This window comes from Hemicordylus capensis, chromosome 1 (assembly GCF_027244095.1).
Source record: "Hemicordylus capensis ecotype Gifberg chromosome 1, rHemCap1.1.pri, whole genome shotgun sequence".
Classification (NCBI taxonomy): domain Eukaryota; kingdom Metazoa; phylum Chordata; class Lepidosauria; order Squamata; family Cordylidae; genus Hemicordylus; species Hemicordylus capensis.
Window position 1 is genome coordinate 20,382,626 of NC_069657.1, and position 27,617 is coordinate 20,410,242.

At 43.7% G+C, this 27,617-nt stretch overlaps 1 protein-coding gene across 8 annotated transcripts in view; it reads left to right on the forward strand.

Moving 5' to 3' along the window:
- PPP1R13B (protein phosphatase 1 regulatory subunit 13B) overlaps positions 1–27,617 on the forward strand; it is a 129,901-nt gene that overhangs the window by 30,870 nt on the left and 71,414 nt on the right. For 2 of the 8 annotated variants that reach the window (XM_053282484.1, XM_053282498.1), the window contains exons 1-3: positions 1,240–1,422; positions 14,666–14,813; positions 26,222–26,341. In XM_053282484.1, coding sequence (XP_053138459.1) covers positions 1,297–1,422; positions 14,666–14,813; positions 26,222–26,341 — 394 coding nt within the window. In that variant the 5' untranslated portion in view covers positions 1,240–1,296. Of the gene's footprint in view, positions 1–1,235; positions 1,423–14,665; positions 14,814–26,221; positions 26,342–27,617 lie in introns of those variants that run through there. The other 6 variants (XM_053282514.1, XM_053282493.1, XM_053282462.1 and 3 more) reach the window with 5 other exon arrangements.

Here is a 27,617-nt window from a genome sequence, read left to right on the forward strand (position 1 = left end):
ATTTCTTGGGTGGCGGGGCTACTCCCAGGATTCAAGATTGTGCTATCCCTGTTCTTTTTCTTCCTTTGGAGGTCTCTGGATTTCCCTGGTTGACCTTCTTGTTCGTTCTGTTTCTCTGGTGGTTGAAAACCAGAGTTTTTTCTCCAGTGTGGGGCTACAGGTTTTTTGCTCACAGTCCCGGAACTGGGTTGGGTGTGGCTGGAGCAGCATAGTATATACAGATCTGAAATCTGATTGGCCCTGTCTTGAAGCATGAGAAGGCTGACAACCCGTCAAGTTAGGATGCCCTCCCCATACCTAAAAACAACAACTATTCATGGTAAGTCTACCAATGTTTCTTTTTCCTTAATTAAACTGGATTGACTAAAGTGTTACTAGTATTTAACTTGCTTCCTCTTCAGCGTGATTTGCTTGGGAAAGATTGCCAGCTGCTGATATTTCTGGGATCCATTGGCTCTGCTCAAATACATGTCAATCCTGATGTCTAATCAAGAACATTCTGTAAATGTTCTGTAAGAACCTCATTCTAGGTTCTACAGGTCATATAGGCATATTAAAAGTAAAATGGTTCAACTTAATTGGCAGTGGCTGGCAGCCAGACTAAGGTACTAGTGAGTAGTCCCATTGAAATAGAACAAATTTGTCATGGCTAACTTGCCACATTAATTTCAATGGGGCAACCCGTGGTTAACTTAGTCTGGCTGTCAGCCACTGATGGAGAGGAAACTGCTTGGGGCTACGGTAATGAAAAAGTAGTGGCATGTGAACAGCTTTGATCAGGAAGATATAGCAATGATCGCCACTGAAAATAATTGCTGCTGTTTGTATTGCCTTTACAACTGGTAGCTAGAACGATCATGTACTTGATGTTGTAGAAGCTGGCTAAAATAGGTTTTGAAGAAAGCCGAAAGTGTCCCCACCCCAATGGAAACGATCTCCATTTTCTACTTATGTTTGCAATAATTGCTTTCAAATTTGTCCATCATTTGCACGTGACACTTCTTAAACTGATGCCGTGGTTAGTAGTACATGCTTGATGAACAGAACTTCTAACTGTAAGCCTGCCTAATTAGGTGAAATTCAATCCACCATATCTACTTGCTGTCACAACTCTGGCCTGTCTTGTTTCATTAGGATGTCTTATCTTGGCACGTCATTACCTCTTGTATTCATACACCAGCAGACCAGAGGGATATCCATTTAAGTAGATTCTCACTGTAGCCAGTGCACAGAAACGATTTTAGATTCTAGCTTTCACTTTTTATTTTTATTTTATTTTTGTTTGTGCCTTTACACATGAGGAACATTTTAAGAATGATTTTTCAAGGCATCTTAAACACATCAAAAGAGAAAGTTTGGCAACCAGGCAGGATTGGTCTGAAGCAGAGAAATAGGAAGATAAGCAAAATAATGAAAAAAAAGGTGAAAATGAATTGATGTAATTCTTGCTTATTATCATGTTGCTCTTGTAGTACTTTTGTACAGTCCAATATTATCTTCTGATTCTGAGCTTTTAAGTGTGCAGCAGCTTCTTTCATCTTTAGAGATTTACATCTGTTCTCTGATGTTTTTGTACATGCACTTGTTTGAAAAGTTGTTTCGCTTGCATGTTAACATTATGTATTTTTGAATTCTGTTAAATATAATTCAGAGTTTGCTTACCACTGCACCTTTCTTGTAGTGGGTCTTAGCTGACATGTTACAGAACTATTTTCAGATTTTAATAATGCCCACTAGAGGTTTGAGAGTAGCTGTTGTTGGCATATCTCTGTATATGCCTTTAAAGTGTACGCAAAGTACGTGTTCTGGTAATGAAATGCCTTTTTTGGGGTGGGTGGGTGGGTATCTCATAATCTGCTGCTGCTGCTGCTTTTAAAAACAAATTGTTGCTATTAATCTTAATATAATGCTTATTAATAAATGTTTGGAGGAAAATTCAGTTTCCTAGTGCATAGAGACCTTTATTTATTGCGCTAAAATTGGTGGAGAATTCAATAATGACCTTAGTCGCTCTGTCCCAAATGTAATACTTTCCTAATTGTCTGATAGTACTTTACAAATGAGAGAAGGCTCACGAGACTACAGTTAGCTTTGTGTTTCTTAACAAGTATTTGAAGGTCAGAAAAGCATGTTGCAGTGCTGGAAATTCTGTATAGCTGAGAGACTGATTCAGGAGGTTAGTTTTGCATAGTTTGACCTTGCAGCAGTGATTCGCAAGGTTGTGCCTTAGGCTTTTTTCACATATGACAGTTAAATCAGTTTTTACATTTCCTGTATCTGTAAATTAAGTCAAACTTCTTTACCTAGAATATTAATACAGGTTTAAAATGTCTGTTTTCCACTTTTTGTTTTTCGTTAACAATCATAATTGACACATTTCAGACTACATTATATTCTATACATCACTTGTGAGAAAAATTAGGGTCACTTTCATATAATCATTATGTTTCACAATTATTATTTATTTTTTGTTGCTCCTTTGCACGTCGGAAATCTTCTAATCTTGAATCTTTATGTTGCAACTACCTGTAGTGAAATTCCCACCAAGCTATGTGGCTTGCTCTCTTGAGCTCCATTCAGAAAGGGCTAATTTCAGTTGAGTTAATTATGGTTTAATATTAGTATTGCATTAAGCTCCTTTTAAAGTTCGGCCCCATTCTGAGCTTAGTCCTTCCATGCTCCCAGTGTTATCAGGACCCACACTTTCAATATTTTTGTACCCAGAGAAAGGATTTCTTCAAAATGTGGTTTCTTACCTACATCCATGACTAGTTTTTGTACACAGATAGATGCTGGTTGGTATCAACGCTGGAATTTTTTCTTGGTGTTCCTTGGCTTAAGTCTGCCCATTTTCTTTGTCATTTGACTGTCCTGCCCTACTGCCCCAACACACAAACAAAAGTACTTACCAGATAGATCAGCAGATGTTCATGTTGATGTTCTTTGGTCATACCTATAATTAGAGTAGTGACTGTCAGCTGGTTGTAGAGCCTGGGTATTACTAGGCATGAAATAGGAATGAATGGTGATCCTGGTGGATCAGTGGGTAACAGCTGTGTTGACCTGCCATCCCTGCTTACATCCCAGTTTCAGGTCATGATATGAGTATGTGATTGATTGATTGATTGATTGATTAAGTGCCGTCAGTGTTGACTCTAAGCGACAACACAGATAGATTCTCTCCAGGATGATCTGTATTCAACTTGGCCTTTGAAGTCTCTCAGTGGTGCATTCATTGCTGTCGTAATTGAGTCCATCCACCTTTCTGCTGGCCATCCTCTTCTTCTCTTTCCTTCGACTTTTCTCAGCATTATGGACTTTTCAAGGGAGCTGGGTTTTCGCATAATGTGTCCAAAGTATGATAGTTTGAGCCTAGGCATTTGTGCCTCATGTGAAAATTCTGGATTGATTTGTTCTATGATCAGTTTGTTTGTTTTCCTAGCTGTCCATGGTATCCTAAAAAGTCTTTCCAGTTCCAAAGTTCAAAAGCATCAATATTTTTTCTATCTTTCTTTTTCGAAGTCCAGCTTTCGCATCATAGGAAGCTGCTGTATGCTGAGTCAGATCATTGGTCTATCTAGCTGAGTATTGTCTTCACAGACTGGCAGCAGCTTCTCCAAGGTTGCAGGCAGGAATCTTTCTCAGCCCTATCTTGGAGAAGCCAGGGAGGGAACTTGAAAACTTCTGCTCTTCCCAGAGCGGCTCCATCCACTGAGGAGCATATCTTACAGTGCTCACACTTCTAGTGTATCACATAGAGTATTACAGGAAAAACCATTGTCTGAATGATTCTAATTTTTGTAGGTATAGACACATCACAACATCTAAATATCTTTTCTCAAGGCCTTCATTGCAACCCTACCAAGTGCTAGTCTGCAGTGTATTTCTTGAGTGCTGGATCCTTGACTGTTGATGGTCGATCCTAAAAGGTAGAAGCTATCCACCACTTCAGTGTCTTCACTATCAATTCTGAGGCTTGTTGCTGTACCCGTTGTCATTAGTTTAGTCTTATTTACATTTAGTTGTCGTCCCATTTTTTCACTGTGCTCCTCAGCTTTCATTACTAGAGCTTGCAGATCATCCACATTCTCAGCTATCAGAGTGGTGTCATCAGCATAGCGCAGGTTATTGATGTTTCTTTCTCCAGCTTTAAAACCACGCTCCTCTTCCAGCTTCTCTCAGTATATGTTCAGCATAAAATTTGAATAAAGGAGGAGAAAGTAGACAGCCCTGTCTTACTCATTTGCCAATCTGGAAACAGTCTGTTTCAACATGTTTTGTCTGGACTGTGGCTTACTGTCCTGTGTATAGGTGTCTCATGAGAACAATGAGATGTGCTGGGATGCCCATTTTCCTAAGGATATTCCACAATTTATTTTTATTTATTTATTTTTACATATTTTTATACCACCCAAAACTTAGGTCTCTGGGTGGAGAATTTGACATGGTCGATGCAATTGAAGGCTTTTCGGTAGTCAATAAAGCACATATTGACTTCATTTTGGTATTCTTGGCTTTCTCAACTATCCAGCGTGCATCAGCTATGTTGTCTCTTGTTGCTTGGCCTTTTCTGAAACCAGCTTGAACATCTGGCATTTCCCTTTCCATGTAGGACTCTAATCTGCATTGGATGATCCTGAGCATTATTTTGCTAGCATGTGAAATTAAGGATATTGTGCGATGGTTTGCACAATCTGTTAGGTCTCCTTTCTTTGATATAGGTATGTAGACTGACCTCTTCCAATCTGTTGGCCACAGTGTTGTTCTCCAAATTTGCTGGCATAGTTTGGTTAGAGACTTGACTGATATTTCTTCTGTTGCTTTTCATTTTTCTGTAGCTCTTCATTCTCTTCATTTTTCAATTCCTGTAGCCTTCCAACTTGGCAATTTTTTAATCTATCAGATTTGTACATAGCTCCAACCTTTTGTCTCTGGGTGGTTAACAATAACATAACAAGTTAAAAACATAAACAATAACTTTAAAACAGTTTAGATAATTTAAAATCAAACACAGATTAAAACCTAAAAATTTAAAAAGCTGAAAAAGCTTGGACTTAGAGGTGGGTTTTAAAATGCTTTTTAGAAATTATCAGAGATGGGAGGATCATATTTCAGTAGGGAGCGCATTCCACAATCTCAGGGTCGCAACCAAGAAGGCCCGCCCCCATGTGGCCACCAGCCAAGCTGGTTGCAATTGGAGACAGACTTCTCCAGATGACCTCAAGGTTTTGGGGCTCATAATGAAAAAGACATTCTCTTAAATACCCAGGGCCCAAGCGGGTTTGGGCTTTATAGGTTATAACCAGCACTTTGTAGTTTGCCCAGAAACCTATTGGCAGCCAGTATAGCTCTATTAGCAAAGGAGTAATGTGGTCTCTCTGAGGTGACCCAGAAACCAACCTGGCCACTGCATTCTGTACGTATGCATAGCGCGTGCGCGGCAGCATCAGAGACGAGCGCGCGCACTGCGCAGGGCCCATGCGCGCCGCCAGCGCTCGGCAAGCCGCTCGTCTCTTTTACAAACATTTTACCTCCTCAAGTCTCTTTTCAAAAGGCTTGGCAGCGCTCCTCTCTCTTCCAGTTTTCTGCACAGATTAACTCTTTGGCACCTAAACTAACAACGATGGGGGCAGGGACAGCAGGGAGGAACCCTGCCACCCCCAGAAGATATTTGAACGGACCAGCGCCGGAGGGGGAAGAGCGGCGGGGGGGGGTAAGTACAACCACCCCCCCCGCTTAAAGTTACAGGCCCCCCCGTGCCGGTCCGGGGGGGCTCCGGACCATGCACACCCCTACTCTCCTCCCCATCTTCATGGTCATATGTCATGCACATTCCCACTAATAAAGGTGGCTAAGTTCAAAAAGGGGTCAGAAGTAATCTTCCTCCTCCAGTCTGAAATTGACAGAACATGCAAGCAAAATATAATGCTGGTGGTTGGAGACTGGAATGCCAAAGTTGGAAATGGTAAAGAGGGAAACACATTCGGACTGTATGGCCTAGGAAACAGAAATGAAGCAGAACAACTTATTAGTTTTTGCCAAGCCAATGACCTCTTCATTCCTAAGACATTCTTCATACAACCAAAACCGCCTATACACATGGACTTCATTAGATGGAGTACACAGAAATCAAATTGATTACATTATTGGTGCAAGGAGGGGGAAGAGCACAGTTATAACAGCATAAACGTGGTCCGAGGCTGATTGTGGAACAGATCCCAAACTGCTCATGTGCAAGTTCCAAGTCAAGCGAAGGCAGAAAAATAAAACTATCCAGCTTCCACGATATGATCTTGAGAATGTACCCACCATTCTCAAGGAAAATATCAGGAACCGCTTTGAAGTTCTGAACCTCATTGATAGGGAACCAGAGGAACTGTGGAATGAAATCAAAGAAGTTGTTAAGGATGAATGTGAAAAGAGACTGCCAAAAACCAAGAAATGGAAGAAAACAAAATGGATGTCAGAACAGACAGTTGAAATTGCCAAGAAGAGGAAAGAAACCAAAGTCAAGAAAGATAAAGACCTCAAGAAAGAACTTAATAGGGAATTTCAGAAAGCTGTTAGAAGAGACAAGAAACAATACTACAACAACATCTGTAAAGACCTTGAGGATGGAAATAGACACTGAAAAACAAAGCAAGATTTCCTAAAGATCTCTAAACTCAGAGGGAGGTTCCAACCTCGAATTGGAATGTTAAGGGATGCCAAAGAACAGGTAGTAACTGATTCAGAGAAGATTCAAAAGAGATGGAAGGAGTATACTGAAAATCTGTACAGCAGGGACGTCAACATCCAAGATACTTTAGAAAATATATTCTATTTTCTAGAACCTCTAGTATGAGAAGATGGAGTTAGATCAGCACTCCGGTCATTTCTTGACCCATTTCAAACTAGCTTTCAGGAGGCTATGGATTGGAGACTGCCTTGGTCGGCCTGATGGATGATCTCCAATTGGAAATTGACAGAGCATGTGTCACTCTGTTGGTCCTTTTGGATGTCTTGGCGGCTTTCAATACTATCACACATAGTATCCTTCTGGAACATCTGAGATTATTAGGGTGGAAGGCACTGTCTTACAGTGGTTCCACTCCTACCTCTCGGACAGGTTCCAGATGGTGTTGAATGGAGACTGTTGCTTTTCAAAATCTGATTATGTATGGCGTCCCTCAGGGCTCCATACTGTCTCCAATGCTTTTTAACATCTACATGAAACCACTGGGAGAGATTATCAGGGGATTTGATGTGGGGTGTTATCAGTATGCTGATGACACCCAGATCTACTTCCATGTCAACTTCATCAGGAGATAGCATAACCTTCCTAAATGCCTGCCTGGAAGCAGTAATGGGCTGGATGAGGGAGAATAAACTGAGACTGAATCCAAATAAGACGGAGGTACTTATTGTGTGGTGTCAGAACTCGAGAGATGATTTTGATCTGCCTGTTCTAGATGGGGTCACACTTTCTCAAAAGGAACAGGTGCGCAGTCTGGGTGCACTTCTGGATCCCTGGTATCTTAGGTTGAGGCAGTGGCCAGAGGGGCTTTCTATCAACTTCGGCTGATATGCCAGCTGCTTCTGTTTCTTGAGATGAACAACATCAGAACACTGGTACATATACTGGTAACCTCCAGACTTGTCTTCTGCAGTCCGCTCTATGTGGGGCTGCCTTTTTACATAGTCCGCAAACTCCAGTTGGTACAGAATGCAGTGGCCAGGTTGGTTTCACCCCCCCTTAAAGTTACAGGCCCCCACCCCCCCAAACCTCCGGACTGCCGGACTTCCGAACCGGTCCGGCGGTCATCCCAATGGCCCCGAACCAAAACCATGCACATGACTAGAGGAGAGCCCCAACATCCCTTCCCAGGGAGCTGTGCTCCATCTTTCTTACCCTTAGTTCCTACTTTCTCTCTTTTTCTTAGGCTCTCAATCAGCTGATTCTTTTCTCTCAGTCCTCATTGTGCTACAGCTGTTCTTAGTAGGAGAGGTGTTGATTGCTTGGCATGCAAATAGTTCCCTGCTGAGGGCGGGGTAAGGGCTTCTGATGGCATGTAGATGTTGATGTTTTCCGAAAGCAGGGGAGGGCAGTGGTCTGGCCTTTAGCTGTTCTAAGGAGAGTGTCTCATGTAAAACTTAGTCCACTACTTTTCCTTCTTCCAAAGCTTTCCAGCAGTGGTACTTCAGCTTGTGCTATCAAAGCAATTGAGATGGAGAAGATAGACAGACTTGCAGAGGTGTGGAAAATATAATAAAAGATCCAACAGCTGCTTATATAACTACTTATCTTCTATTTTTTAAGTGCTGTATATAATAATCATCATCATCATCTTTGTTAGCCGCCCCATAACAAATTATTTTCAGAGTGGCTCACAACAGAGGATTAAAACATATTTGCTTCTGTAGCATCTACATGTGCCATAGCAACATGCAGGGATGAAGAAATGTTGGCTCAGTTTATCAGCCAGACAAAATACTTTACTTGTCGGATGGTTCCTCAAGCTATGTTGGGACATCACTCATCAGGACTCTTCTCACTTGTCAGGCATCATTTTTCACTCATCAAAGACTAGTAGACTAGTGGATTTCCTCAGCCCAGGTATTTGAATCTTGCTGACAAAATGTTTACTATATAACAAATCAACACATACTTGCTCATACTGTATGTGTATACGCTTTTAAAACATAGTTTGCATATTTTTAAAACCTACTTTGCTCAACATATATAAAAAAGAGGGGCAAAATATCGGAAAGGTAACGAGCCAATGAAACTGCACAAATTATCTAACAAGTCTTCTTTCGAAGATTGTATCAATACAAAAATGTTGCATTTTTGTCTGCATCTTTTTATGATGTTCGCAGTCATTTTGTACAGGTAATAAGGCTTTGGGATTAAAAATAGTTGGTAACAAAGCACAGTTGAGTCACCTCTGATCATATGGATAATTAGACATTCACAGTAAAACACAACTTGCATAAACTAGTATTTAAAGACTGTAGTGAACAGCCATCCCTCCCCTAAAGAGTTAACTAGAAGTGAACCCTCTACTGACTGACAGGCTGGTGAACTCCAGGGCTCAGCCAGTCACTCAGCACACCAGGTGGGTGGTACCTAGAGAGCCGTTGGGAGGAAAGAGAGTTACTTTGTTAGGAGAAGTAGCTAGGCTGGAGGTGAGAGAAGCATATGTGGAAAGTCTTTGTGAGGAGCAATGGAGTTTTGCTCCCTCATAGTCAATGCTAGCTTGGAGATTTCTCTCATGGAATGACCTCTTCAGCTCCTCAAAAGACAGGAGGGCAGGAAACTTGAATTCTCATCCAGGATTTGGTGAGTTCGAGAAAAGGAAGCCAGGATCGTGACTTTGGGAGTTTAGTCTAAAGAAAGCTTGTTTAGTAAGATTTTTGCATTGGACTTTCTGTTTCATTTCTGTGTGTTTTGTATATCCCTGATACTGGTCTAGTATTGTGTATCTGCAACATAACTAAACTAAGAAACACTAGCCTTCACCCATCCAGCCACAGCATTGTAAAAGACTCTGTAAGTTTCAATTGTGCTTTTGTATTTTCCTATATACCTGTTCCTTGCAACTGGGTAACCACAATTTTTAAAGTGTGCCACCCCAATTTCATCTGGGGTGTAATTTGAAGTATTCATGTAATTGATTGAATATTTTTACCTGTAACCAAAAGCTGAGAAAGCCACAGACAAAAGCAGTCTGTAGCATTTGAATAAACTTGTTTTTCTTTTTGTTCTTTTCTTTACAAGCTCATCTGAGTGGATTTTTAACTCAGGAGAAAGTGGGGGCTGAAAGGTTTTCTTCCCCCCCCTCTGGTGCAAAACATGCCTCAGGAGCTCATTAGCTATTAGTTTTCTCCACATGTGTAGGCTTGCATGTGGAAGGTGTTTTTGTTTTTTAAAAATACTCTTTAAATCGGAAAAAACCCAAAGAGAATTTCTCCTGGGATTTCCACCCCAAGCCCAGGGAGGGTCAAGCTCTGTAATAGAGAGGGGTGGTGGCGGCAGCCTTTAGAACCTATCAAAAACAAAGAAGAGTTATAGGAGCAGCCCTCGCCAGAAAGCTCTGCAGGGATGAGTCAGCATTTCTTTCCCTCATGTGAACTTGCTCTGAGATAAAGACTATAATCCTCTACAAAGACATTTATGTTTGTGTATTAAAATGTTTAACTCAAACCTCTGCATATAACAGGCCTGCTCAATTTGCCCCCCCCCAGCTGTTTTTGGACTACAACTCAAGTAATCCCCAGCCACAGTGGCCAGTAGTGAGGGATTATGGAAGTTGTAGTCCAACATCTGCAGGAGGGCTGAAGTTGAATAGCCCTGTGTGCTGATGGGAAAGGCACCATATTGACAAGCAAGGAAGTTGTCTAGGAATGAGGCACTTTTTTTTAAGGTGTCAAAAAAATAATAGGAACATAGGCACATAGGAAACTGCCATATACTGAGTCAGACCATTGGTCTATCTAGCTCAATATTGTCTTCACAGACTGGCAGCGGCTTCTCTAAGGTTGCAGGCAGTAATCTCTCTCAGCCCTATCTTGGAGAAGCCAGGGAGGAACTTGAAACCTTCTGCTCTTCCCAGAGCGGCTTCATCCCCTGAGGGGAATATCTTGCATAATGCTTTCATGGAGGCGAGAATGAGGCTGGGCTGCATAAGACCATTTCCCCTAAGCAACCTGCAGTTGGCCCATTGTGTATATGGATTCTGGAGTGGTTCTGGACAGCCTATTCCTTTGCCTGGAATGGCTTTTTCTTATGGATGCTGCACCCTGTGCCTCCTCACAGCATACAGTAATTGTGCATGCCTTTTATCCCATCGTCTTGTGAGAATGAGGCAAGAAGCACTTGGATTTTTCACTCTAAAAGAAGTTTGGAGCAATATCCATTTGGCAATAAAAAACAGGCACAGGGAACCTAGATTCCTCTGCTGTGACAGCACACCATCGACAGAAGCACAGCTAGTGATGTGGTAAGAGAGATATTCTGTTTATGTGCAGCATCAGTTCATTTTCACCTTATCCAGATAGCAGGCCTAGTTTATCAGAGATGGTTTCCACGATCAGAAATATGTAAAAATCTATGAGTTGGATAGTTTTTGTTTGCAAAGCACCTAAGTAGACTGAGTTGTCTAAAAATGTGAAACTACATTAAATGTGAAACTACATTAAATGTTTCCTATCCTAACAGACATAAGAACAGCCCTGCTGGATCAGGCCCAAGGCCCACCTAGTCCAGCATCCTGTTTCACACAGTGGCCCACCAGATGCCGCTGGAAGTCTGCAGGCAGGAGTTTAGGGCATGCCCTATTTCCTGCTGTTACTCTTCTGCAACTGGTACTCAGAGGCAAACTGCCTTTGAGGCTGGAGGTGGCCTATAGCCCTCCGATTAGAAGCCAATGATAGATGTCTCCTCTGAAGTTATCCAATCTCCTCTTAAAGCCTTCCAGGTTGTTGGCTGTTGCCACATCTTGTGACAGAATTCTATAAGTTAATTATACGTTGTGTGAAAAAAATACTTCCGCTTGCTGGTCCTAAATTTCCTGACAATCAATTTCATGGGATGACCCCTGGTTCTAGTGTTACGTGAGAGGGAGAAGAATTTCTCTCTATCCACTTTCTCCACTCCATGCATGATTTTATAGGCCTCTGTCATGTCTCCCCGGAGTCGTCTTTTTTCTAAACTAAGTAGCCCCAGGTGTTGTAGCCTTGCCTGATAAGAAAGGTGCTCTAGGCCCCTGATCATCTTGGTTGCCCTCTTCTGCACCTTTTCCGGTTCTACAATGTCCTTCTTTAGATATGGTGACCAGAACTGTACGCAGTACTCCAGGTGTGGCCGCACCATTGTTTTGTATAAGGGCATTATAATACTAGCAGTTTTATTTTCAGTAATGATCCCTAGCATGGAATTGGTATTTTCCACAGCTGCTGCACACTGAGTTGACACTTTCAACGAACTGTTCACCACGACCCCAAGATCCCTCTCTTGATCAATCACTGACAGCTCAGATCCCATCAACGTATACTTGAAGTTGGGGTTTTAAGACAAGTTGTAATAGACAAGAAAATCTGTTACATTTCTTTAGGTAGCAGTGCTATGCACACTTTCCTGGACGTAAACCTTATTAAATACAATGGGACTTAATTCAGAATAAACATGCATAGGACTGCAACATAAAATTTCAGTGTAAACCTAGTCAATTTGGTATTTAGCATTTTAAAACAAAACAAAACAAAGAACCCACCAAATATTATGTTCCAGAACATGTTGTGCTTTCATTTTGATAGCTTATTCATCAGGAACTTGAGTAGGGCATTATACATTATAAAGTGGTATATTTGAGTACATGCATTGAATCCTGAAAGCCTCGTTATTTCCGTGTGAGATCAGAGAGGAGAGCTGAAAAAATATTTTATCTTCTAGAGTGGGCAATAAAACTAAGGGGTTTTTTTGTTCCCCCAAGTACTGGAGAAACGTAGGGTTATTTTAGTTTGAATTTTCTTTCTTTTCAGAGGAAGATGCATTTTTCTGGACAGTCTTAAAAATAAATAAATAGAGGTCTTATTAAAAACTTGGAGCTAGGAATGCAATGGAGATTTGGGGGAACAAGATCAATCAAGTAGTTTGGTCATATTGGCTGGGACCCAAATATGTAATTTGCTTGAAGCCATTTCAAAAACTGCTTTTGAAGATCCCACTTTTAAAAAGATGGTTGCTGTGTGCTCCAGGGGTTGCTTTTGAATACCCAAAGCTCCTGCATAACCACAAATTAGTTGTGCAGTTTCCTGAATCCTCATTAGTACTAAATTAGTATTTCGTTTCCCTCCTCATTCATATTTAAAGCATTTTGGGCAGCAACCACAATGGTGCTTGCTAGCACAAGTAATTTTCTCTGCCCTTCTCCTTCCTGCAGCCCTAGAGCTGAAAAAGGGACCCTTGGCAACTTCAGGAGTGCAGGTGGCTGAAGGTGGAGGGGGGGAAAATTCCCAGATACCAGGTGGAGATACCTTCCTCATGCTATAAGAATGTGCCACCTTTTGATTTTAGGGAACACCCTCCCCCCAGCCACTTGTGCCTCATTGTTCTCCATTGCTGAGGGTCCCTCATAATTAGTGTGTGTGTGTGTGTGCGCGCACGTGCTTGCGCTTACACTTTTTGCTTTAAACTTGAGCAGGGCAAGGAGAGACTCACAGAAGGATTGGGCTGTCTTCTTGGGACCGCAAGCCCAACCTTTGATTTAAAATGAAATAAGAGCTAGTTTGCAGCAATGTGTGCTTATTGTGATTTTTTAAAAAATTAATACTGGGTTCCACTTAATTTCAATACAGTATTTATATGCAGGTTGAGTATCCCTTATCCGAACCGCTTGGGACCAGAAGTGTTCTAGATTTTGGACTCTTCTGGATTTTGGAATATTTGCATATTTGTAATGAGATATTTTGGGCATGGGATCCAAGTCTAAACACGAAAGGTTACTGTACACTGTATTTTATTTTTTTAGGTTTTATTTAAAGTATAAAGATGAATAAGCATTGAATTTACGATAACTACAGGTAGCTGTAAATGTAATGAAAACTAAGCCACAACGAGTTGGTGCTGCGGGCACACACTATGGTAGTTTTCGGATTTTGGAGCATTTTGGATGTCTGGATTAGGGATACTCAAACTCTACAACTTCCCAACAGGTTTCTCAAGGTGACTTGCAAGTAAAAGTAAACAACTATAGTTGTTTCTGTCTACATAGACTGTTTAAAACAGCAGTCTGTTCTTCTATATCATGCAGTTCATTATGGTAATTTCCATAGCTTTTCTTTAGCATGGGCCCTATTGTCAGCCGCCCCACCGCCACAAAAAAAGTTGTCCCTCTCCCCACAATTTGCCACTCTGAGAATATGGGGATTTGTTATCAGTACTATAATTAATAGATCAGTCATACTCAACCTCTTTGCTAGCAAACTGTTCATTATAATATAAAACAAGCTATAAGCCTGTGCTATGCTAGTCTAACAAATATTTAATTCCTCTTCTTGGAAACTGTAGTTTTGACAAGGCACAGGGCTTTCTTCCCACTGAGTCATCTTCACATAAACATGTTTTTCTTGCATTTTAATTCTGCAGCAGCCTCTGCAGTATTTTATCAGTATGATAGGGAACAATTTTATTTTATTACAAAAGATTAGTAATTCTTAGGTATCCTCTAGGTCAGGCCTGCACTGCTTGTGAGCCCCTAACCAAATGCAGCTTACCAAGGGCTCGTTAAATCTTCTGTTTTTGCTGCCTGCCTGGGACTGCATAAAATGGGAGTTATGTCACCTGGCAAGCCTTAGTACATAGCTTAATATATAGCTGCTGGCCTACATATGGCTTGATAGGTCACAAGTGATGTGAGCTAGGTCTTTAAAATACCTTAGCTTCAGATGCAAATATACTGTATAAGATTCTGGATTATTGAATGCACTATTTAACCTTTCCAGTTCAAGATATTAATACAAATAAAGCTTGCCTAGTTTTGTAAAGATGTCCATGTCCCATGGATTTTAAAAAAACATTGTTTAAATGTACTGTATCAAATTGTATTTATGAGCTTCTTATGCAAACTAAAATCTGTGCCACTTTAAAAGGCTGGCTTTACATACAAGGTTTTTGTTTTTTCAGATGATATTAACTGTATTCCTGAGCAACAATGAACAGATTTTGACTGAAGTGCCAATCACACCTGAAACAACCTGTCGAGATGTGGTGGAATTTTGCAAAGAGCCTGGAGAAGGCAGTTGCCATCTTTCTGAAGTGTGGCGTGGAAATGGTAAGCCATCTTTTTGTATCCTGACCTAGTGTTTTTTTTTTTTAAACAACAACAAACTTTTGCCAAAATATTTAAACAATATGATTGTTTTATTCTCAGCCAGAACTGTTGCTTTGACTTTTCACTAACTCCATCACCTTCAGGCTTAATGAATATTAAGCAATACTCCCTATTGCGTTCACACACAGTTACCCTCTTGGGTCCCAAATGAAGAGCACTTACCTTTAGAATGTAGGGAGATAACTACAAACTAAACAGAATAGGATTATCAGATACATTCAGATATTGTGGCTTTTCTCCTGCATGTTACTAATCTAGTTCCCTCCAAATTGTCACCAGGGTGAAAGAGGCGTGCTATTTAATATGGGTTTAATAGCATTCATTTCGGAGAATGGTGTGCAAATACCATGAATGTGCATGTAGCTGAGTGTGCACATTTATCCTTGAAGCCTTAGCTACAACTTTGTTGTGATGAGGTTCTCAGAACTGAACAAGTTGCTCACCCACCTCCTTCTGGCACAACATAAAAAACCTCACATGATTGACTTAATTACTACAAATTAGCACTTTACATAGTCGATTGGCATGGTCCCAGAAAATTGGTGAAGAGCAAATATAGTGCCTATCTTTGAAAAAGGAGAGATTTAGAGAATTAAGTAGGGGTGTGCAATTCGGGTATTCGGTGATTCGGTTCGGGACCTGAACCGAATCACCCCTGTTCTGTTTTGTGCCCGAATATGGGCCACCCGAATCACCCTTGATTCGGTTCGGATTTGGATTTAATCCGAATCTGAATCTGAATCTATTTGGGGGGGGAAGGGGCCCAGGGGCAAAATTTTGGGGTGGGGTGGTAGTGCCCAATGGGTGGAGTCTACCACCCCAATTTCAGGGGAATTGGGCAAAGGGCTGATTTTTGGGGAATTTTTGAAGTTTTAGTGACTTTGGGGCAGTTCGGGGGCGTAGCATGGGATCTGGGCAAAAGGAGTGGGGTGGGGTGGTAGTGCCTAATGGGTGCAGGCTACCACCCCAATTTCAGGGGGATTGGGCAAAGGGCTGATTTTTGGGAAATTTCTGAAGTTTTCATGTCTTTGGGGCAGAAAGTGGGGCCTGGGGCAGAATAGTGGGGTGGGGTGGTAGTGCCTAATGGGTGCAGGCTACCACCCCGATTTCAGGGGGATTGGACAAAGGGCTGATTTTTTGAGAATTTTTGACGTTTTAGTGACTTTGGGGCAGTTTGGGGCAGTTCTTTAGCATGGGCCCTATTGTCCCCACCCCACTCTTTTTGCCCAGATCCCATGCTATGCCCCCGAACTGCCCCAAAGTCACTAAAACTTCAAAAAATCCCCCAAAATCAACCATGAACCGAATCACCCGAATTTTTTGGGCCCGAAATTCGGGTGATTCGGCTCGGGCCCGAAAAATATCGGGGGACATCGGGGGTGATTCAGTTCGGCCCCAAATCACCCAAAATTGCTCATTTCGGGCACAGATCGTTCTGTGCCCGAAATTTTTTGCACATCCCTAGAATTAAGGAACAGTATTTTTGGCAAGATATTGGAGCAGAAAGAAAACAAGTACAATGAAAGACCTCAATCTTGCTGAAGAGATTGCGTGTGGAATTACATCCTTCCTCTCCAAATCACATCACCCCCATCCCCCTTAACAGCGACTAAAATATATTTGAGATTTAATCATGGCTAATTTCGATGCTTATCAAGTCCCATGCTCCACCAGGTTTCTCGTGAACAACAAATATTTATATACCTCTTTTCAACAAAAGGTTCCAAAACAGTTTACATAGAGAATAAACAAACAAACAAACAAACAAACAAGATGGACCCCTGTCCCCAAAGGGCTCACATTCTCAAAAAGAAACATGATAGACAGCAGCAACAGTCACTTGAGGTACTGTGCTGGGGGTGGATAGGGCCAGTTACTCTCCCCCTGCTAAATAAAGAGAATCACCATGTTAAAAATGTGCCTCTTTGCCCAGTTAGCAGGGGTAATACCAGTTAAGATTAAGCTTTTCAAAATCCTGGCTAAGTGAGTAACCTGGCTTGCTTTAGCAATAGTAATTCCTGTCCCAACTTGTCCTTTAACTGTGTTTAAGAAGGATCCTAATAACGCTCTCCCAGTCCTCTAACCACAGGTGAGAGCCCTCATCTGCACTGGTCTGGAGAGCTGGTATGGTGGCTTGGCTTGGAGATTGTGCTGAGAATTGGGATACTCTCTGGTTTGAACCTGACCTCTGCTTTTGTATTCTGTTTCTGAAGCTGGTCATGGACAAAAATAAATTTATGTATGTACCTCCACACCTTGAACTCACTAGGTGACTCTCTCTTTCAACCTTAGCTGCAATGTGGGGATCATAATATTTACTTACTTTTACAGGGGTGTTGCAAGGATTACGTCATGTGAAGCACTTTTCAGTCAAAAAGTGCTATATAAGTTGCTATCAGTCATAAAGAGCCACTCGTACCATCCCAGCTTAATTGTCGTCTTTGGGGAAAATGCGAGTGGTTTTAGTAGGCAAAGGAAATATTGTTGAAATAAAGCTGTTGATGTAATATTCCTTTATTTCATCACAGTACTTCACCTAATAAGGAATATCTTGAAGCATGAAGTATGTAGAAGGAACTTCTTAGATTGATGAGCAATTCATGAGAAATCATGCTCAGGGCATAGTAATTAATAGATTGATCAAAGGTTGGAAAGAGGTATATAATTGGCATAATGCAAAGAACATTGATTCATTGACCATCTAGGTCAGGGATTCTCAACGTGTGGGTCCCCAGATGTAATTGGACTTCAACTCCCATAATTCCCAACCAAAGACCACTGGGGCTGGGGATTATGGGAGTTGAAGTCCAATAACATCTGGGGACCCACACGTTGAGAAACCCTGATCTAGGTCTACACAGCTTGTGATCCACCATGGCACATGCAGCATACCAGCCATGTACTGGGGCCTGCCAGAAGCTTAGCCATGTTTTTGCAATCCTCCTTTTTGCAAACCGAAAAAGCAGGAGGCTTAATGTGCTCCTTATGAGCTGCCATACTTGGTTGGTGGCCTGCATTCAACTTGGTGGCTCACAAATTGTTCTGGCCTAGGCTAGAGCAATGATGGTTTAACTCCTAGTTTCCATTGTAATACTCCGTAAGACTGTATTTCAGAGACAAACCTGGTTGGACACACATGACTTGGTGTATGAAAGCCGGGATGTGTGTGGACCACAGTTTGTTGGTGGTTCTGAATTCGGACCGACCCGTAGTTGAGTGAACGGGTTTGGCCTGCTTCAGTCCAACTGCAAACTGGGCCGGTGGTTTGAGGGCCGGTGGGAGCAGCAGGCAGCACCTTTAAAAGGAAATAAGCACATCCTTACTGGTCTTAGCACCACTCCAGGGAGTTTCCTGCTGCATTGGCACTCCCCCACCCCCAGCAGCCCATGTGTGGCAGTGGTGCAGTATCCGCACTCACCTGACTTTTGTGCATGCACAGAGGCCATTTGTGTGGTCTTCAACACTATGCTGACCATGCACGGAGGTCAGGTGAGTGCTGGCACTATGCCATGTGTGGGCTGCCGGGGGAAGCGCCACCGCAGCAGGAAGCTGCCTGGAGTGGCAGTAACGGCTGGCAAGGATGTGCTTATTTCCTTTTAAAGATGTCACCTGCCACCCTGTGCCAGCCTCACCAGCACTCGAACCACCAGACCAGTTTGCGGTTGGGCTGAACTGGTTTGCAGAACCACGGGTTGGTCCGAATTTGGGTTGACCTGAAGACCATGATCTGTGCACACCCCTGTATGAAAGTTTGTGCCTGCCAAAACTGCAGTTCTAGTGAGACGTCATTCTGTGTGTTTCATAAGGCTGAATGTTCAGTTTCATTCCTTGGATTTTATTTTTCTGAAAAGGTCGGGAAAGCATATATTTTTGAGAAACTATGTGAAATTATTTGGGCTGGGGAAGAGGAAACTAGATTATCTAGATTGTGATCCGTTGCACTCATAAGAGTGGGTTCTGCACCTGCACCTGCACTGGACAATTTGGGCAGAATTAGGAACATAGGAAGCCGCCATATACTGAGTCAGACCATTGGCCTGTCTAGCTCAGTAGTGTCTTCACAGACTGGCAGCAGCTTCTCCAAGGCTGCAGGCAGCCCTATCTTGGAGAAGCCAGGGAGGGAACTTGAAACATTCTGCTCTTCCCAAAGCAGCTCCATCCCCTGAGGGGAATATCTTACAGTGCTCACACTTCTAGTCTCCCATTCATATGCAACCAGGACGGAGCCTGCTTATCTAAGGGGACAAGTCATGACAAGACCGCTCTCATCGCCTGACTAGCTTGAGGAGCTAATTGACTAGCTCCTCGAAGCACTCAGCTTCGTGGCTTGGCTTCAGCCCCGCCCCCTGCACATGGTGCACTTGCTCAGTTTGGGTGGGCTAGTGTTCTCTCCTCAGTTCTTTTCTGACTGCCATTGTGTTGGTGCCTCGGACAGTGAGCTCCTCTGACTTGAACAGTGGAATTTTCTGTGGAAAATTTAAGTACGATTAATAGATTATCCTCTGACTCGGACCTGGCCAGACTATTCTTTCTCTCAGCATTTTAACTTTGTTATATCTAATGGACTGTTTTTCTTGGACACGACTTCGGACTGTTTAATGGCTTACACATGGGACAGACTCTTGCTCTGCACTTGAGTATTATTGTCATTTTATTTACTTACTGTGGATAAGAAAAAGATGTTTAAATGCTGTCTCCGCTGCAATGCAAAACTTCCCTCAGTGGATGACCATGAGCTCTGCCTACTTTGGTGGAAGAGTACAATATCTCTATTTGTAAGATTTGTCTTAATTTCTCCCACAAGACCAGATAAAATAGAGCCTTTCGTTTGCGGGCTGCCCTTTATGACGATGTCCTGCATCCTGGAACACCAATGCTGAGATCTCCAGTGTATGCTCCCATACCTTCAACATCTGGTACACTACCAAGATTGACATCGAGCTCAGTGTCAACTCAGACCTCAACTCAGATTGCTCTGACATCTTCATTTATATGTTTAAGGCACCTAAACTGCCCTCTGAATCAACTCATCAAAAGAGTCATAAGTCTTGACATTGGGGCTCTGTTGCTGAAGGGGCGCCACCTTCTGAGAAGCATTGGGAGAAAGGTGCCAATATTGGGTATGAGCTGACTCCTGCCCCTTCACGGGCTATGCCTTCCCCAACGACTCTTCAGTTAGCACCATTGACCCTTCAACCTCGCCCATCTATGCCAGAGGTTTTAGAGCTAGATTCTTCTGGGTCTACAGCATGATGCCCAGCTCTGACATTGACGGTGACAACACAGTCAATGCTGATCACAGTATTGACTGTTCAATGCCATGTGCACTCCCTGTCACCTGCAACAATTTTGGGGCAGTCTCCATCTCCAGCCACTCTCCAAACACAACACACTCTCCATCCTGCATCTTCCCCGATCTCTTTTGACGTTGAGGCTGACGATGACGATCTAGAAGCTGGCTTGGGACCCGGTACTGCCCAACGCCTCTTGAATATGCTGGATTCCACAGAAAGTACTCCATCGTTTCTTAGCCAAGGTCTTGATGCCAAAGAGAACAGAATATCTTTTTTGATACAGAGAACTCTGGGAACTTTACCAGCTTGAGCTCGTCTCTACTCATTTGATGCCTTCAGCTTTCAAGCTTTTCCAAATGCAAACTTGTCCACATTCATGGAAAGTCCCAACTGACTATGTTACCACACAAGGCTTAGTTTGTGGAAGCAGAGGGGATGTGTCACAGGCACAGCTGAGCTCCCCCAGACTACCATCTGATTACCAGGAATAAAGACCAGAATTGCCAAAGCCTGCGGCTGTAATGTTCTCGGTGTCGACCCAGGTCACCCTACACCGACCGCCACTGTAGTTTCGATGTTGACTCAGGTTAAACCACCAAGAAAAGACAATTCCTCGGTGCCTAGACCTCCTAGCCAGCTAACTTGCATGTCTACTCAGATGGTTGAGTTGCTGAAACCTTGTCCTCAAAAGAGTCAACCAACCCAGATGGTGGCCCCTGACACCACTACTTCTTCAACTCAAACGCCCTCTAAAAAGATGGGTTCTGCTCTTTCTGGGCCTTATACCATAATTTTAACCGATGATTCTGATTCATCTTCTGGGGCTCCAGTTCCTCTGAACATCCTGACGATCCCCCTATCAAGGGAGTGCCAGGTGACAACATGTCTCCTGATGAAGAGATGTGTTCTTATCACAAACAGATCTCTGAGATGGCTTTTGCACTTGGTTTGGAGTTAAAGAAGCAGGCTCAAGATGTGGATGACCCTGTCTACAAGCTGTTTAACTCGATGGTTCCCAGCCAGCCAAGACACCTTCCTATGCTGCCTGTGATTGCCAAGGCTGCTAAGTGTGTGGGGGAAGCTCTCCAAACCTCTGCTCCCACCTCCAAGCTCTTGGAGAATTTGTATAGGATTCAGGAAGATGATAATGACTTCAACTGCCCAACTCTATGGTAGTAGATTGTGCCTCGTCTTCTAAGACAGGCAGGCATTATACCACGCCAAGGGACAGGGTCGAAAGTTAGATGTTCTTGGACAAAAAATCTACTCTACCTCCTGCCTGGTGGTTAAAATTGCTGCCTGCTTTGCTAAATATGCTCACTCCCTTTGGGATGAGCTTTTTCAAGAACAGGCTGACCTTTCACTGGAGCAGTTTCTAGCCAAGTTCAGTGATATCCATTCCAAAGTTACTCTCTTAACCAGACAACAGCAGAGCAATGCCAAACACCTGGCAGAAACCAAATCTCGTACATTGGCGACTGCTGTTGCTTTATGGAGACACACTTGGCTGTGCTCTACCACTCTTCAACCTGACATGAAGGATCATGTGGAGAACCTGCCTTTCGATGGAAAGGGTCTCTTCTTTGAAACCACAGACACCACCATGGAATCCACCAAAAAGTCAAAATTTACAGCAAAAACCTTTTTGGCCCCTTAAGAGACCTATAGCTCTGAATACCGCCAGTACGGTAGAAGGCAATACTCCTACAAACAGACCAACAGGAGAGCCTTGCGTAAGCAATATCAATGCTTTAATAGGAAGGCCTTTAACCAGAAGTCGAGAGCCTCTCAAGGTGCCCACCCGAAGACCACAGATATGGGCAAACAATATCTTTGATCACGAGGTGAGTCCACTGAATTCTCTAGTCCAGGAGTCAGTACCACCAACCTCTCTGCTACCTTCCATCCTACAACATCAGACTGGCAAGTCATGCCTTCTCATGGCACAAGATAACATCAGACCGCTGGGTCCTTCACATAGTCCAGATGGGCTATGTGACAGAATTCATGACCCTACCATTGTTCAACGGGATGAAGTACACACCTGCATCCCAACTGCTAATGGATGATATTCAAACTCTCTTGGACAAGGGGGCGATATCGCCTGTTTGATGGACAGATCTGTGGAGGGTTTTTTGCTCTTGCTACTTCCAGATCCCGTAATGGGACGGAGGCCTACGACCAGTTACGGACCTACAGATGCTGAAATGCCATGTGGATGTGCACAAGTTTCACATGATGTTGCCAAGTATCCTTCCTCTCCTTCACGGGGAGGAGTGGTTTGTGACATTGGATCTCTGAGACCTGTATTTCCACATCAAGATCCAGAACAATCACAGGTGGTACCTCAGGTTCACGGTGGGCCAACAGATCTGCTAGTACAACATGCTCCCATGTGGTCTGGCGATGGTGCCCCATATATTGTATGGCTGTGAACATAGTGCACCTTTGAATGCAAGGATAAGCAATATTTCCATTCCTTGATGACTGGCTCCTGGCAGGAAGCATAAAAAGTCAGTTAGCTTCACAAATCTCGACAGTCCTAAGCTTACTGGAGGATCTCAGCATCCAGGTCAACTGGTCAAAGTCCAAACTCCAACCAGTGAAGCACATAGACTACATAGGGGCCATTCTTGATGCGGAAGTACAGCATGCATTTCTGTCCATGGAGTGCTTCTTGCGCATCAAAACCCTAATATCCAACTTTATGGCACATCCCAGACAAAAGGCTCATGAGATACAGAAATTACTAGGCCTGATGGCTTAATGCAACTCCACTGTGCACTATGCCAAACTTCAACTGAGACGTCTGCAACTCTAGTTTCTGTCGGTTTTCCAACCCAACTTAGACAACGCTAAGATGCTGATGATGATTCTGTACTCGATCCTAGTGTCACTCCAGTGGTGGACAAAGGAGGTCAATCTCCTAGCGGGAGTCCCCTTCCAAATACCACAACCATCTGCCTCAGTGTTCTCTCTAATTTTTTTTTTTTCATGTGTGTGCAGAATGGGTTTTGTTCTGGGCGGCAGTATCAAGGCAGTTGTGTGCATATATTCATTCAGAATGGGGCCTTCCTGATTCAACCTGAGTGGGATCTAAAATTTACTGAACGGACATCAAAAAAACTTGAGCATGCACATGCCTTAGAGGGAACACTGGTCTTCCTGGTAGGGGTGTGCACGGAACCACGGAGGTGTGGTCCGGCACTGGGGGGCATGTAGCTTTAAGGGGGTGGTGGTAGTACTCCCCCCCCCCGCCGCTCTTCCCCCTCCGGTGCTGGTGCGTTTAAAAATCTTCTTGGGGCGGCAGAGTTCCTCCCTGCCACCCCTTCCCCCATCGTTGTCCTTCACAGCTTTCAACGAAGAAGAGCTAACGGCGCACATACGCCCTGCGCGGTGCGCGCGCCGTGACATATGTGGGGCATGCGCCGCACAGGGTGCATGCACGCTGCTAGCTCGTCTTCGTTGAAAGCTGTGAAGGATGACGGGGGCAGGGGCGGCAGGGAGGAACTCTGCTGCCCCAAGAAGATTTTTAAACGCACAAGCGCCGGAGGGGGAAGAGCGGCGGCGGGGGTAAGTACTACCACCACCCCCTTAAAGCTACATGCCCCCACCCTTCCGAACCTCCGGACCGCCGGACTTCCGAACCGGTCCGGAGGTCTTTAATACAGTGCCCGAACTGAACCATGCACACTCCTACTTCCTGGGTCATGATGGATGTTGTGTTGCAAGGTTGGGAAGCCCAATGTGAGGATCTTTGTGCACCAGGCCTGTGGTCTCCAAGCCAGCGCCAAATGCACATTGACCTTTTAGAAACCCTGGCAATGTTCCACGCACATAAATCCTTCCAACTGTCGCTAATGGGAAAGGTGGTTCAAATCAGCCTAGACAATACTACGGCGATTGCTTATCTAAACCGTCAGGGAGGGGCAGTTTCTTGCTCCCTTTGCATGCTAAGCCTTCAGATTTGGAACTGGGCCATAACTAAATGAATGACCCTAACTGCTATCCACATCAAAGGTGTGGAAAACACCCTATCGTATCATCTCAGCAGGTCACAACTTCTTCTGCAGCAACACGAATGGGAGGCCAATCTGACATACCTTTGACTGCTATTCAGGGCCCAAGGGACTCCAGAAACCGACCTGTTCACAACACTGGTGAACAAGAAGTGCCCCCGATATTGCTCAAGGGCCGGTGTCGGCCACAGCTCCACAGGGGATGCCTTCCAATTCAACTGGGATCAGAAGTTTCTATAAATCTTTCTTCCTTACCCTCTGTTAAACAGTTCTGGTGAAAATTCTGCAGGAGTCTGCAGATTGTATATTGATTGCTCCCTGGTGGCCCTGACAGTCATGATTTCAACAAGCACTTAGACTGTCGGAGGGTTGTCATAGTGTCTGCCTCAACATGAAGATCTTCTGCTACAGAAGGATAGAAGACTCCATTATCCTGACTTGAAAACCCTAAACTTGACTGCCTGGAGGATAAGCTTTTGAACGACGACATCCTCAACAACATGAAGAAATCAACTCGCATAAATTACAATAGCAAGTGGAAGCGATTCAGTCTGTATACACAGTGGCAAGGTTTTCTACTTCACTCTGCAACATCTCACCAAGTTCTGCTGTATCTCACGAGCCTTAAGCATCAGAAACTGGCCAACGTCTCCCTGGCTGTCATTTCATCTTGTCATCCCAGACGGAATGGAACGACGGTTTTCTCACATCCAGACTCCAAAAGATTCTTAAAAGGCCTGAACAACCTCTACCCGCCTATCTGCCAACCTACTGAGCAATGGAGCTTGTCCTGTCTGCTCTAACAGAGCCTCCCTTTGAGACCATGGCAATGGCCCCTCCTAAATTTGTAGCACTAAAGATGGCCTTTTTGTTGGCCCTAATGTCAGCTCTGCGGGTCAGCGAACTAAATGCCCTTCACACTGACATTCCCTATACTAAATTTCATGAGGTGGTGCTTCGTCTGGACCCTGCGTTTAGACTTAAAGTGGTTACTGACTTGCATATAAACAGTGACATCGTCTTACCTACCTTCTTCTGGAATCCCACAACAGTCGCCACATACCTTGGATGTGAGGTGTGCACTCCTTCTACTTGCAGTTGACCAGGCCCTATAGAAAGACAAAGTACCTTTTTGTTGGCTACAAAAGCAAGGTTGAAAGGTTGCCAGATTTCCAGACAAAGGTTGTCCCACTAGGTTGTGTAACTCATTTTCTTGGCATACTAGCACCAGAAAGTAGAACCCCCAGAGACCATATGGGTTCACTCTACAAGGGCCTACGCTACTTCTGCAGCCCATATGGCTGGTCTCAAGCTCGGAGACATCTGCACCACAGCAACCTGATCCTCTGAGCATACCCTTGTTAAGCATTATGCCTTGGAACTTCGCTCTGCAGCTCAAGCCAATTTCAGGAGGGGAGTGCTGAAAAGGGTCTTACATTAGCATACTACACCCACCTCCAGACTGACAGCTCGTTAGTCACCCACTCATATGAGTGCAATGGATCATGATCCAGATAAACAAGTTGCTCACCTGTAACTATTGATCTGGAAGTGATCCATTGCAGTTATCAGACCCTCCTGCTGGCCCTGCTGCAGTATGTGAAGTGACAAAACATATGTTACAAAAATACTTCAGACGAGTTACCTTGTTGTACTGTGGTCTGTTTCCATGCGATGATTGCATCCAGATGTCATTCCTTCAGGAACTGAGGAGAGAACACTAGCCCACCCAAGCTGAGCAGGTGTACCACATGCAGGGGGTGCAGCTAAGTGCTTCAAGGAGCTAGTCAATTCTGCCCAAATGGTCCTGTGCAGGCGCAGAACCTGCTCTTATGACTGCAGCGGATCAATTCCAGATCAATAGTTACAGATGAGCAACCTGTTTATCCATTTGTATCCTGCTAACTTTGTGATTTAGTCAAAAATTATCGGGCATCTGACAACTAAAAACTGTTGCACTTCATTTTATTCCCCCCCCCCTTAATCTCGCAATTGAGTTTCTTAAATGAGAAATATTTGGTTTTTCTGCATTCAGAGCGGCCCATCCCCTTCGATCACATGATGTATGACCATCTGCAAAAATGGGGGCCTCGCAGGGAGGAGGTGAAATTTTTTCTTCGTCACGAAGAATCCCCAACAGAAAGCAGCGAGCAGGGTGTGTATATTTTTCTTCTAAAATGTTTTGTTGCAACCTAAACGGCTAACTTGGTTTTTGTAAACTGAAGTAAAATAAGGTGAAAAAGCAGTTTTGTATTGTTGACTCTATAATAGGCATGGTTAAGGTCTAAGAACCATAAGAATAGCCTGATGGATCAGGCCCAAGGCCCATCTAGTCCAGCATCCTGTTTGACACAGTGGCCCACCAAATGCCTCTGGGAAGCCCAGCCTTCTCATCTGCTGTTGCTCCCCTGCAACTGGTATTCAAAGGCATCTTGCCTCTTAGGCTGGAGGTGGCCTATCGCCACCTGACTAGTAACCTTTGGTAGACCTGTCCTCCATGATTTTGTCTAAGCCCCTTTTAAAGCCATCCAAGCTAATGGCCTCACCACATCACGTGGCAGAGAATTCCATAGACTAATTATTCACTGTGTGGAAAAAGTGCTTCCTTTTGTTGGTCCTAAATTTCTTGGCAATGCGTTTCCACATACGGACATTTTCTATAGGACAATAGTCCCTCCGCGTCTTTCTCCCAAACACTTTATTCGCTGTTGCCTCTTCCTTTCCACTGTCTGGCTATTTCTCTCCAGCATTTCCCCCTCCCCATTTCTTGTCAATGCCATTTACTTCTATCTGTTTGTTCCAGCCCCTACTATGGCCCTCTCTTTCTCCTCCTTCCCCCTGGTTCATTACCACCCCATTCCTCAGACTGCTCTTTCTGCTTCTCCTTTCTTCCTTCTATTCCCTGCACACACTAGTCTTATTATTTCCAAGAACCTCCTGTCCTGGTGGCTCAAATAACAATCTGCCATCTTTTCCTTTTCTTCGCAAGCCCCTTCCCAACTGATAAGCTCTATTGTAATTATTGCCAGTAAGCTGCTGGTTGTTATGCTTATAAAATTAGAAAATTGTTGTAGCAGTAGCAGATGTTAAAGGCTAAACAAACAAAAAGTCTGTCCTTTGCTAGCAACTTTAAAATAATGTCAGGAGTTTGCTGGTACATGTGTATAGAAAATTTGTCTTTGCTAATAGACTCTTTGAACTGTCTTTCTATAGCTGAATTTTCTTCCAAGCAAACCTTGGAAGGTTTGAAATCTCCCCAGTCCTAGTCCAGCACTCTAACCACTACACCATGCTGGTTCTGTGATTGTGAGGGTATGAGCATGGCTGTAAAGGGCATTCCAGAACCTAGGGGCAATCACTGAGAAGGCCTTGTCCTGCACGTTGTCATGCAGAGAAGTACAAATGCACACCCTGCTGATCTTTTATGGTAC